General features: G+C 45.9%; 1 protein-coding gene across 1 annotated transcript in view; it reads left to right on the top strand.

Annotated features, from left to right (window-relative positions):
• The first annotated feature begins 3,717 nt into the window (after window positions 1-3,717).
• Window positions 3,718-13,046, top strand: part of LOC120994080 (solute carrier organic anion transporter family member 2B1-like) — a 105,406-nt gene continuing 96,077 nt past the window's right edge. The window contains 1 exon segment of the mRNA XM_040422539.1: window positions 3,718-3,824. Within this exon segment, the coding sequence (XP_040278473.1) occupies window positions 3,741-3,824 (84 nt within the window). The 5' untranslated portion in view covers window positions 3,718-3,740.

The following is a 13,046-nucleotide window of genomic DNA, read 5'->3' as shown; positions in this document are numbered from 1 at the left end:
AAAGGTCAGAGTCAGGAGGACTGCTAGACCACAAACCCCTCCAAAAGGTACTGCATTTGTTACAGCCTGATGGCTGGTGGACTGTATGTCTGGGGTAAGCCGCACCTGGTTCCATGTGGGAACGTTATCGTATAGCTGAGTTAGGGATACGATGTTTATTATGTTTAGGTAGAGCCCAGACGGGCAGGCTTTTGTTTTATGCCTTGTTGTGTATGAAGAGTGTAAAATAAATCGCACTGTTTGGACCTAAAACCCAGTGGTTATGAAGATCATTGTGAGAATGACCCCCGAATAAAAGGCGATCCCTTACAATATATATATATATATATATATATATATATATATATATATATATATATATATATGTTATATATATGTTATTATGGAAATGCATAATTGTTTGATTAAAAGAAACATGTGAACATGTTGGGTTAATAAAGTTATGCTACGGCCCGTTTTACCACAGAAGGTCTCCGTGTCATTTGTGGGTATTAGGATAGGGACAGGTTTAGTGACGGTTAGCCCGTAATAGTTCTTCCATCCCTTTAAGTCAGTGTTTTCTCAAGGAGACATAGAAGTGGTATTGTAACGCTGATAATGGCGTCATCGCCACTGGCCATGTTGGTGGAGTACTCGAAACAGCGCAACAGGGCACACAGGTCCCGCATGGAGGCCCAGTCATTGGTGGTGAAGTGGGTCTGATCCGCAGTGCGACTGACCCGTGCGTGCTGCAGCTGAAACTCCACTATGGCCTGCTGCTGCTCGCACAGTCTGTCCAGCAGGTGCAAGGTGGAGTTCCACCTGGTGGGCACGTCGCATATGAGGTGGTGAGCGGGAAGGCCGAAGTTACGCTGTAGCGCAGACAGGCGAGCAGCGGCAGGGTGAGAACGCCGGAAGCGCGAACAGACGGCCCGCACTTTATGCAGCAGCTCTGACATGTCGGGGTAGTTGTGAATGAACTTCTGCACCACCAAATTCAGCACATGCGCCAGGCAAGGGATGTGCGTCAAACCGGCTAGTCCCAGAGCTGTAACGAGATTTCGCCCATTATCGCACACCACCAGGCCGGGCTTGAGGCTCACCGGCAGAAACCACTCGTCGGTCTGTTGTTCTATACCCCGCCACAACTCCTGTGCGGTGTGGGGCCTGTCCCCCAAACATATGAGTTTCAGAACGGCCTGCTGACGTTTACCCCGGGCTGTGCTGAAGTTGGTGGTGAAGGTGTGTGGCTGACTGGATGAGCAGGTGGAAGAAGAGGAGGAGGAAGCTGAGTAGGAGGAGGAGGAGACAGGAGGCAAAGAATGTTGCCCTGCAATCCTTGGCGGCGGAAGGACGTGCGCCAAACAGCTCTCTGCCTGGGGCCCAGCCGCCACTACATTTACCCAGTGTGCAGTTAGGGAGATATAGCGTCCCTGGCCGTGCTTACTGGTCCACGTATCTGTGGTTAGGTGGACCTTGCCACAGATGGCGTTGCGCAGTGCACACTTGATTTTATCGGATACTTGGTTGTGCAGGGAAGGCACGGCTCTCTTGGAGAAGTAGTGGCGGCTGGGAACAACATACTGTGGGACAGCAAGTGACATGAGCTGTTTGAAGCTGTGTGTGTCCACCAGCCTAAATGACAGCATTTCATAGGCCAGTAGTTTAGAAATGCTGGCATTCAGGGCCAGGGATCGAGGGTGGCTAGGTGGGAATTTACGCTTTCTCTCAAATGTTTGTGAGATGGAGAGCTGAACGCATTGGGCCCCACCAAATATGGCTGTAAATTCTGACGGCTACTGGGACCTGAGGTAGTTAGTTCACTAGGACGTGTGGCTGTGGCAGAACGGCCACGTCCTCTCCCAGCGCCAGAGGGTCCACTAACACCACCACGACCATGTCCACGTCCGCGTCCCTTACTAGATGTTTTCCTCATTGTTACCGTTCACCACAATAAGAAAAATATTATTCGGGCCAATGTATTGAATTAAAATTCAGGCCTTTTTTTACAGACACCTAACACTGTCTGGCTATCTATTTAGGTACCGTATTACACTAATACAGGCACAGCAGTAATGACAGATTTAGCTGAATACAAATTTGAGGCCTATTATTTAGGCGCTGGGTGACAGGTATACGTTTACGGACAGAATTAGACTTGGATCTGCACTGTAGCGTGTGTGTTAAGTTTTTCAGAATGACCCTATCAGCACCTTGAATCTAATCTACCCTTTTAAAGTAGGCCTGATACAGCAGAAACCACTAATTTTGAGAATTGCAAATTTGGGAATTGTTTTTCAACCCAGAACAAAAACTGTGCTTTGACGGTCACTAAATATAACTTGACCAGCTAAAACAGTACAGATTTGGATGAATATAAATGTCAGGCCTATTTTTTAGGCGCTGGGTGACAGGCTCAACTTGCCCCTGATGTAGTATATGGCCAAAAAATAACCACACTATTGATGGTTAAATGTACTTGGTGGCAGCTTGTGCTGGCGCACCACAAGCCACAAAATGGCCGCCGATCACCCCAGAAAAAAGTGACTGAAAAACGCTCTGGGCAGCCTAAAAACACTGAGCAATTGAATATCAGCAGTTCAATGATCCACAGCTGTAGATCGATCACAGAATGAAGTCTTTGGAAGGAGTTAATCTGCCTAATCTCGCCCTAACGTCGCAGCTGCAACCTCTCCCTATACTTGTATCAGCAGAGTGACGTGCGGCGCTACGTGACCCAAGCTTATATAGAGGCTGGGTCACATGCTGCACTGGCCAATCACAGCCATGCCAATAGTAGGCAAGGCTGTGATGGCCTCTTGGGCCAAGTAGTATGACGCTTGTTGATTGGCTGCTATGCAGCCTTTCAAAAAGCGCCAAGAAAGCGCCGAACACCGAACTCGAACCCGGACTTTTATGAAAAATGTTCGGGTCTGTGTCACGGACACCCCAAAATTCGGTACGAACCCGAACTATACAGTTCGGGTTCGTTCATCCCTACTCATGATAGATACTTTCATTCCTTATATATATGCTGCTGAGTTCTAGGAAATCCATCTGTATGCTACATGTGATTTTATGGGATTTTATGAGCTGCCGGCACAGGCACTTTATTTGTTTCCACATGTTTGTACATGTGTATGTATGTTATATATGTCTTTTATGTTTTATTAATAAACTTTGATATTTGGGTATTTTGTGGTACCAGCTCTCTTTGTTGATTCTTGTATACTGTAGTTAGTTTCCTCTCCTGGCTCTCATGTGGATAATGTTTTTACATAACATCCTGTCTTCTGCTGGGGTCTCAATGCTCTTCAAGACTCTAGAATTGACCATGTTTTTTTGGAAAACCATTTATTTATTTTTTCCTTCCGAATTTTACAAACATAATTGTCCTTATCTATGAGCTGAGGCTTCTCCTAACATGTCCAGATGAAGATGAAGCCCCCAGTCTGGAAGGAGAACCTTCACGTGAGCCTCTCCATTGACAATCTTCTCAGTCTTTTTCTGACATGTTCTCCTACGTTCCAGCTTTCATATCCAAAAATAACTCACCCGATGATATGCTAAATATACAAGTTAAATCAGGAAAATATTGGTCTTGAGGGACAGAGTCTTTGATCGTCCATGGTGTACAATTGTTGACTTTTCTGGACAATTTTGTAACCTTTTATATGTTGTCAAATACCTTCCTCCTTTTTTTTTTACACTGAAAAGTCATTAATTATCTTTCTGCAGGGGAGTAACGTGTAACCAGGAAAATGACGGACACAAGTCAGAAGATCTGTTGTGAAAATGATGCAAAAAACAACAAAGGCTGCAGGAATCCATTCAACAATATCAAGGTAAAAGAACTAAATAATAGATAGAAAGCTATATATATATATATATTGTGAGACAGTGACAGGTCTCACGCAGGTTAGAGGCAAGGAAGGGGTGGATAGTGCGGTCTATGCCCCTGTTCCACCACAGGTGAGACCAGCTGGAGGTAATCAGCCTGGCATAAGGCACCTCCCAGGGTGTCAGAAAGGGGGTAGTGTGTTACCTGTGGACAGAGGCCTGGAGGCTCTGTCTGTGTGGTCTCAGCTGGGCAAGGCTGAGGGACCACAAGGCTGGGAGATAGCCTGGAGTTGGGGGACGCAGCGACGCCTGGGAGGGTCGCAGGGCCATAGTCAGGCAGACTACTGAGCCCCAATCCCCCACAAGAAATACTGAACTGGAGACAGTGGGCGTACTGTGCTCTGTACAGCCAGGAGGCTGTGGGACATTGGCTGACAAAGCCGCATGAGTTCACAGGGTGTGAACTGGGACCTAGGTGAGTCAGGAAACGTTATGTTTAGTTAGAGCCTGGACGGGCGAGTGTTTATTATTTTGTCATTTTATTGTTGCTGGTGTTGAACAATAAATGCACTGTTTGGACCTGAAACCTGGTGTCCTAAAGGTGTATCTGTGAGAATGACCCCCGGTGAAGAGCTAACCCCCCACAATTGGTGGAGGATGCGGGCAGGTGTCCCTGCAGATAAGTAAAAGTGCTGGAAGCCTGCTAGTTTGCAGGAGCAGGGACTGCTGGTGTTAAACTGGACATTTTTTTTTCTGTGGTGCAAACCGTGCAGGATTTAAAGGGCCAGAAGCCCAGTACAAGAGACTGAGCAGTGGAAATGGCTGCAAAATGGTATAGCCCGTGGGAGAAACCCTGCGAGTTGGTGATCGGCGGAATCCCGCTGGGGGTCATTCTAGACTCCCGCCAGCAAGTGTCTCGGGTCCTGCCTGAAATTCTGGACTTTGTAACAAGGGGGCCAGAGACAAAAACGACGGTGTCACTGACCTTTGTGACGGACTATGGCTCTGTGCAATGGGAGCTGTTAAAATGTGAGACACTGGAAGTGGAATTTGTACTGGGCAAGGACTTTCCATTGTTTGGGCAGTTGTGGAGCGGAGTTCCTGATAAAAAGCAAAGATATGCCGTTGCCAAGGGCAACCGTCAGGAAGACAAAGAGGTGGAGAGCGGTGCGGTTCCCAGGAGTGCATATCTTCTCTGCGACTGTGCACAAGATTCTAAAGGGTGCGGCTGGAATGACCGTCCAGGAAAAGTCTGGATTCAAGGCCAGGGCGTTTCCAGTAGCAACGGTTGCATCACGGAGTCTGTAGGTGATCGTGTTACCAGGAACCAGGGGCAGTCTTCCAAAGTCTGGAAGAAGGATGATGGTCTCGGTAGAGATGTCCCTGGAATGTCCTCGGCTCCCAAGACTGCCAAACCCGTGGCATCAGGGGGTGAGAACGTTTTTGTTGATTGTGTGGCAGACCCCATTACAGTGAGTTGGCGGCAGTTGCTACCTGCTGGGCCGGTATGGGGTAAGACACCCAGTCGAGAAACTGCTACAAAAATATGTGACAATGTGAAAAAAGCAGTGTCTGGACAGGCGGATAAGCCTGCTGTGATCGCTCCCTCGCAGAAATCTACAGGGGAGAAGGTTTCTGTGTTACCTCAGTTGCCCATGACCAAAGCTAGTTTTGGGATGACAAGGATCCGGGATCCCATGCTAGCCCGGGTGAGAGGCAGCACAATATTGAAACCGGAGACTGGTAAAATATTAAAGGTGCTGGACAGTCGTGCGGATAAGGACTATCCGCTGATTTTCACTGAGCGTGAGACTCCAATGAGAACAGGGACTGATGAATTTGATGTTACAGATACGCTCATCCATGAGGGAGTGTTGGGCCGTGATGTCGGTTTGTTGCTGTGGGGTAAGGTAGACACTTCTGCAGATAGTGACGAAACTCCTGCAGAACCTGTACCTGTCCCTTTTAAGTGAGGATCTAAGGGAGCTGCACTTTGACCTGCATGGGGAAAGAATATTGACCATTGGAAACAATGGTGCTGGTCAAGTGCAAAGTGATGGTGACAAAAGTGCATAAATGCATAAGGAAAATATGATGTCATATGAAATATGTGGTGACAGTGATATAACTTTTCCGTTGCAGGTTGTGGTCAGGGGAGAAGCGCCCCCTGGTGGTAAAAATGTAAATGATGATGAAACTTTATTTTCTGCATCTGCTATGTTTCATGAAGCGCGATATGACGTAATCAAAAGGTCTGAAGACATGCATATAAGTAGTGTGGAGCAAAGCCCAGCTCCACCTCAGTGTTTGAATGTGCAGGAAAATATGATCGGGTTAGAGGGTGTACCACACGGACCAGAGGTAGAAATGCAGTCTCCACAATGTTGGTTGGTTACTAAGGAAGTGTCCCAGGTGGGGATTAACTCGTCGGTGCCCCTAGAGGTCAGAATTAATAATGACACGAGCGGTATAGGTGACGTATGTGCTGTGACCGATAGCAACCCAGAGAGTGAAGCTACCATGTCAAGGTCCTGTGAAACAAAGGCGGTTACTAGTAGCAACCAGACAGTTATATCTGAGACGAGAATTAAATCGGGTGACATCAGCCTAGGGTCTGAAGCCCATATCCAGACAGTTGTAGGTGACCTGACACGACAGTACAGCTGCAAACAGGAGGATGATCTCACTCACTCACTCACTCACTCTCCTCACGCTCCCTAGAAACGTTAGAGACGGGACTAGCTGTCTTCACAGAGCAACTGAAGAAAGTTTCAGAAAGGGCAAAGAAGGAGAGCCAGAAAGAGAATGGTGATACTCCTACATCTGCTGCAGCAGAGCCGAGCAAGGAGCAGCTGGAACCAGAGGCCCAAAAGCGGGGCACTTCCCACAAGCTTGTGCAAAAAGCTGAAAAGAAACTGCTGAAAAACATGGAGTTGGTGGTTCGGCGCCTGGGGAAGCAGCAAAAGTGTGACTGGCTCCTAGCTGAAGAGAAATACATCTCGGCTCGATATGGTGAAAAACGTGACCAAACAGAGACTGATGCTTGGGAAAAGGAGACCAAGGCCCTCTCCTTGGCTAAAGCCCTGGAAGAAGCGCTTGAGGAGCATGCTGAATTGGAGAGGCTGAACAAGCAACTCAGAGCAGAGATGGAAAATCTCATGAGCTTAAAAGATGAGTTGGAGAAATCTAAGTGTGCTCTCGAGCGGCAGGTGGAAGGTGAGAAACCCGAAGAGGAGAGTTCTCTGGAAGACGTCAAGAAGCCAGAGCCTGTTAAAAATGGGACTGGAGAGGGTGGCACTGTGGTGCTGGCTGTGGCAGAGAAGATGGAAGATGCTTCTGCTAAACCAGTTGATGGGGCTAATGTGGATGCCGAAGACCACAGACCCATGGTAGCGTGTAGCCTAGGCCTGGAGGACGTCACCTCTGCATACAAGGCCTTCCAAATAGCCAGCAGGCTGCTGGGGAAGTACGAGGAGGTGAATGATCAGTTTTCAGATCCGGGCTATTACGATGGGCTGTATCTCCTGACTCCTCCACAAAAGAAGAACAGTGTCCTGGGTGAGGCTCTGGAGAAATTGACAGAAGACGAGGAGTCTGCTGAAGACCCTGGTGCCTCCTGCCTCGATGAGAAAGAGGGGGAGGGGTTAACAGGGCAAGTGTATGGTGCCATGTCCGAGAAGGATGAGAAGGCGGTCAAAGAGACTGGAGACTTCAAGAAGACAAAGACTGAAAAAGTTAAGACCGATGTGTTGGTTGACGTGAAGTCCCCAGGTGCTGCAGAGACCAAAGTTAAGCCAAAGGAAGCCGCGGCCAAAGTGGAAAAAGCCGCTAAAGAAGCAGAGGTCTCTAAAACTGCCATAGTAGCTGGGGTAACTACTGTTGGAAAGAAGGAAGAAGTGACCCAGATGCACGTAAAAGAAGCGAGTAGGGGCAAGCATGCTCTGCTGAAGGAGCCCTGCAAAGCAAAGGAGAAAGTGTCGGGATATGACCATGACTCGGAACAGTTCAGGCAGGAGCTGCATCAGTCCAAGAAAGGACGTGAGGCGCATGTACAGGAGCCAGGGGATCTAAAAAAAGAGAGAGATCAAAATATACGACAGCGCATTATCATCACTCTGGAAAGAGTAAGAAAAGAGTATCTGGCCATGAGATGGGCACATGAGGCCTTTAGGCAGTTTCGGTTAGGCAAGATGTTGGTTTTGGTGATAAACCAAGCTCTGCTGGCGTGGGTCTGGCAGAAGAAAGGGAAGGTACGTGTCACCGAGGTTCCTGGCCTCGGTGAAATAAGAACCGGTAATTTTCTGTGTCAGCGGCAGCTAGTGCTCGCTGACACTGGGTTACTTATTGTGGCTGTAAAGCCAATCTGGGCCGGTTCTTATTGGGAGCAGCCAAAGAGCAGGGTGGGTGGCTGTTCCCCACGTCCAGGCCAGGTCGATACCCTCTCACCAGCCTCCCGTGGTTATGCAGGTGTTCACCCTCACGGGCTTGAACAAAGGGGGGGGGGGGATATGTGAGACAGTGACAGGTCTCACGCAGGTTAGAGGCAAGGAAGGGGTGGATAGTGCGGTCCACACCCCTATTCCACCACAGGTGAGAGAAGCTGGAGGTAATCAGCCTGGCATAAGGCACCTCCCAGAGTGTCAGAAAGGGGGTAGTGTGTTACCTGTGGACAGAGGCCTGGAGGCTCTGTCTGTGTGGTCTCAGCTGGGCAAGGCTGAGGGACCACGAGGCTGGGAGATAGCCTGGAGTTGGGGGACGCAGAGACGCCTGGGAGGGTCGCAGGGCCATAGTCAGGCGGACTACTGAGCCCCAATCCCCCACAAGAAATACTGAACTGGAGACAGTGGGCGTACTGTGCTCTGTACAGCCAGGAGGCTGTGGGACATTGGCTGACAAAAGCCGCATGAGTTCACAGGGTGTGAACTGGGACCTAGGTGAGTCAGGAAACTTTTTATGTTTAGTTAGAGCCTGGACGGGCGAGTGTTTATTATTTTGTCATTTTATTGTTGCTGGTGTTGAACAATAAATACACTGTCTTGACCTGAAACCTGGTGTCCTAAAGGTGTATCTGTGAGAATGACCCCCGGTGAAGAGCTAACCCCACAATATATATATATATATATATATGAGACGGACGGTCAGATAGATATATAGGTAGATAGATTAGAAACATAGAATGTGCCGGCAGATAAGAACCATTTAGCCCATCTAGTCCGCCCAATATACTGAATACTATGAATGGCCCTATCTTATATGAAGGATGGCCTTATGCCTATCCCATGCATGCTTAAACCCCTTCACTGTATTTGCAGCTACCACTTCTGCAGGAAGGCTATTCCATGCATCCACTACTCTCTCAGTAAAGTAATACTTCCTGATATTACGTTTAAACCTTTGCCCATCTAATTTAAAACTATGTCCTCTTGTAGCAGTTTTTCTTCTTTTAAATATTCTCTCCTCTATTTCCTTGTTGATTCCCTTTATGTATTTAGCAGTTTCTATCATATCCCGTCTGTCTCGTCTTTCTTCCAAGCTATACATGTTAAGGTCCTTTAATCTTTCCTGGTAATTTTTATCCTGCAATCCATGTACCAGTTTAGTAGCTCTTCTCTGAACTCTCTCCAAAGTATCAGTATCCTTCTGGAGATATGGTCTCCAGTACTGAGCACAATACTCCAAATGAGGTCTCACTAGTCTCTGTGGAACGGCATGAGCGCCTCCCTCTTTCTACTGGTAATTCCTCTCCCTATACACCCAAGCATTCTGCTAGCATTTCCTGCTGCTCTATGACATTGTCTGCCTACCTTTTTAAGTCTTCTGAAATAATGATCCCTAAATCCCTTTCCTCAGATACTGAGGTTAGGACTGTATCACTGATTGTATATTCTGCTCTTGGGTTTTTACGCCCCAGGTGCATTATCTTGCACTTATCAACATTAAATTTTAGTTGCCAGATTTTTGACCATTCCTCTAGTTTTCCTAAATCCTTTTCCATTTGGTGTATCCCTCCAGGAACATCAACCCTGTTACAAATCTTTGTGTCATCAGCAAAAAGACACACCTTTCCATCGAGGCCTTCTGCAATTTCGCTGATAAAGTTATTAAACAATATGGGTCCCAAAACAGATCCCTGAGGTACCCCACTGGTAACAAGACCATGGTCTGACTATACTCCATTGACTACAACCCTCTGTTGTCTGTCCCTCAGCCACTGCCTAATACATTCAACAATATGGGAGTCCACGCACAAGGACTGCAATTTATTGATAAGCCTTCTATGTGGGACAGTATCAAAAGCCTTACTAAAGTCTAGATAAGCGCCATCTATTATTTTAGTCACCCAATCAAAAAAATCAATAAGATTAGTTTGACATGATCTCCCAGAAGTAAACCCATGCTGTTTTTCATCTTTCAATCCATGGGATTTTAGATGTTCCACAATCCTCTCCTTAAATATGGTTTCCATTAATTTCCCCACTATTGATGTCAGGCTTACTGGCCTATAGTTGCCCGATTCCTCCCTACTACCTTTCTTGTGAATGGGCACAACATTTGCTAATTTCCAATCTTCTGGGACGACTCCTGTTGCCAGTGATTGGTTAAAAAAATCTGTTAATGGTTTTGCTAGTTCGCCGCTGAGCTCTTTTAATAGCTTTTGGGTGTATCCCATCAGGCCCCTGTGACTTATTTGTATTAATTTTAGACAGCTGACTTAGAACCTCTTCCTCTGTAAAGACACATGCATCAAAAGATTCCTTAGTCTTCCTTCCTAACTGAGGTCCTTTTCCTTCATTTTCCTTTGTAAAAACTGAACAGAAGTATTCATTGAGGCAGTCAGCTAGTTCTTTATCTTCTTCCATATACCTTCCTTCTTTTGTTTTTAATTTGGTAATTCCTTGTTTTAGTTTCCTTTTTTTCATTTATGTATCTGAAGAATGCCTTATCGCTTTTTTCCCCTGACTGAGCTAATTTCTCTTCTGCCTGCGCTTTAGAAGCTCTTATAACTTGTTTGGCCTCTCTCTGCCTAATCTTATAAATTTGCCTGTCATCCTCGTTTTTTATTTATTTTTATGATTACTAAATGCTATCTTTTTGTTTTTAATGATTTTGGCCACTTCTGCTGAGTACCACAGTGGTCTCTTCCTTTTTTTGCTTTTACCGACAAGCCTAATGCAATTACCTGTTGCCTTCAATAGTGCCACTTGTAAGAAGTCCCATTTCTCCTGGACTCCAATGAAACTGTTCCAGTCTGAAAGGGACTCGTATACCAATAATCTAATTTTAGAAAAGTCAGTTTTTCTAAAATCTAAAACTTTTGTTTTTGTGTGGTGTGACTCAGTCACTGTACTTATAGTAAACCACACTGACTGGTGATCACTAGATCCCAAGCTTTCCCGTACAGTAATATCAGATACCAAATTCCCATTTGTGAATACTAAATCTAAAATGGCCTCCTTCCGGGTTGGCTCCTCAACTACTTGCTGTGGAGATAATCCCAGTAGGGAATTTAGAATATCTGTACTCCTGGCAGAACTAGCTATTTTGGTTTTCCAGTTTACATCTGGAAGATTAAAGTCTCCCATAATGATAACTTCCCCTTTCAATGTCATTTTAGCTATTTCCTCAACTAGTAAATCATCTAATTCTTTGACTTGGCTAGGTGGTCTATATATCACACCTACACGAGTTACCTTATGATTATCAAGCTGCAAGCTGACCCAAACAGACTCTAAATTGGTCTCGCTAACTTGTATCAAATTAGATTTTATGCTATCTTTCACATACAGGGCCACCCCTCCCCCTTCTTGCCTTCTCTGTCTTTCCTATATAGAGAGAACCCTGGTATTGTTATAGCCTAGTCATTACTCCCATTGAACCATGTCTCAGTAACAGCCACTAAATCTATATTCTCAGATCAAGTTCATTGATCTTATTCCCTAAACTACGAGCATTTGTAGACAAGACTCTGAGCTTGTTATTTCTTAACCTCTGTGCTACTGGCATTGTTCCAGGGGGGGGCAGTCGGAGTGCTGGATTATCACCCTTTTGCCCCCCTTTTCTAGTTTAAATGCTCCTTAGCAAATACTTTGAACTTTTCACTGAGGACATTCGTTCCCTTGAGAGAAAGATGCAAACCATCTTTCTTGTACAGTTCTTTTCCATTCCAACGAGAGCAAACATGAGACACAAATCCAAACCCTTGGTTCAGACACCATTCACCAAGCCATACATTGAATTCCTTAATGAACATCTTCCTGTCATGCTGAAGGTTATGCACAGGCAAAACTGCAGAGAGTGAAACAGTTGATGCAACCTCCCGTATATCATTTCCACGTGTGTGAAAAGCTTTCTTCACCTATGAAACCTCATTGCAAGCCAGATCATTTGTCCCAAGATGGACAATGATATTCACCTCCCTTTCCTGCTTTGCTTGCCTAACAATATTAAGGTCGTCTATCCCTGCTAGCGGTAGCACCATCCACCATTTTCCTGAAACTTCACACCTCTTATGATAGAATCGCCCACCAACAGCTGCTTACTATCAGTCCTCACCTTCTCCTTTTTGTCTTTGGCTGCAGTCTTGCATACTTTAGGAATGGGAGATGATTGTTTCTCACCCACTGTGCTTGAGCCATCCTCCATGTTGCTCTTGCGCTCTGAAAGTGCTGCAAATGAATAATGGAGAGCCATAGACTGTGGGACATGTCTTCTATCAACAACTCTCAGTCTACCAGAACCTGCAGTAACCCATATTCCATTTCTAGGGGGCCTCTGTGGCAGTGGTATCGCAACGTTCTCAGCCTGAGTTTGTTTACCGGTTAATTTACAAATCTCAGATTTCAAAAATGCTTTCCTGCTGCATTATGGAGAGCTGTCTACAGATCAGACAGCATCCAAACCTCCGAAGAGTGGAACCTGAAATCAAAGCACAAAAATTCCTGCACAGAACCAGGTCTGCCATTGTAAAGAGGGGGAAGATTTTAAACAAATCTTACTTTTTTAGATTGTATCCACCTCCAGATTACCTCCTGAGTATCTCCTGGATATCTCCAATGCACTTATAAAAGCAGCACTTTGAAAATGAAGCAAGCTATAATAGAAGGAGATAGATAGATAATAGATGAATAGATAGATAAAGGATAGATGATAGATAGATAGATAGATGCTGTCTTTGGTGTTAGGACTGCAGATTAACCTACTCCTAGAGATGATTAAATGGATTATCC

Source organism: Bufo bufo, chromosome 3, assembly GCF_905171765.1.
Source record: "Bufo bufo chromosome 3, aBufBuf1.1, whole genome shotgun sequence".
Classification (NCBI taxonomy): Eukaryota; Metazoa; Chordata; class Amphibia; order Anura; family Bufonidae; genus Bufo; species Bufo bufo.
The sequence above is the reverse complement of the archived record's forward strand: the minus strand, read 5'-3'. Positions and strand labels throughout refer to the sequence as shown.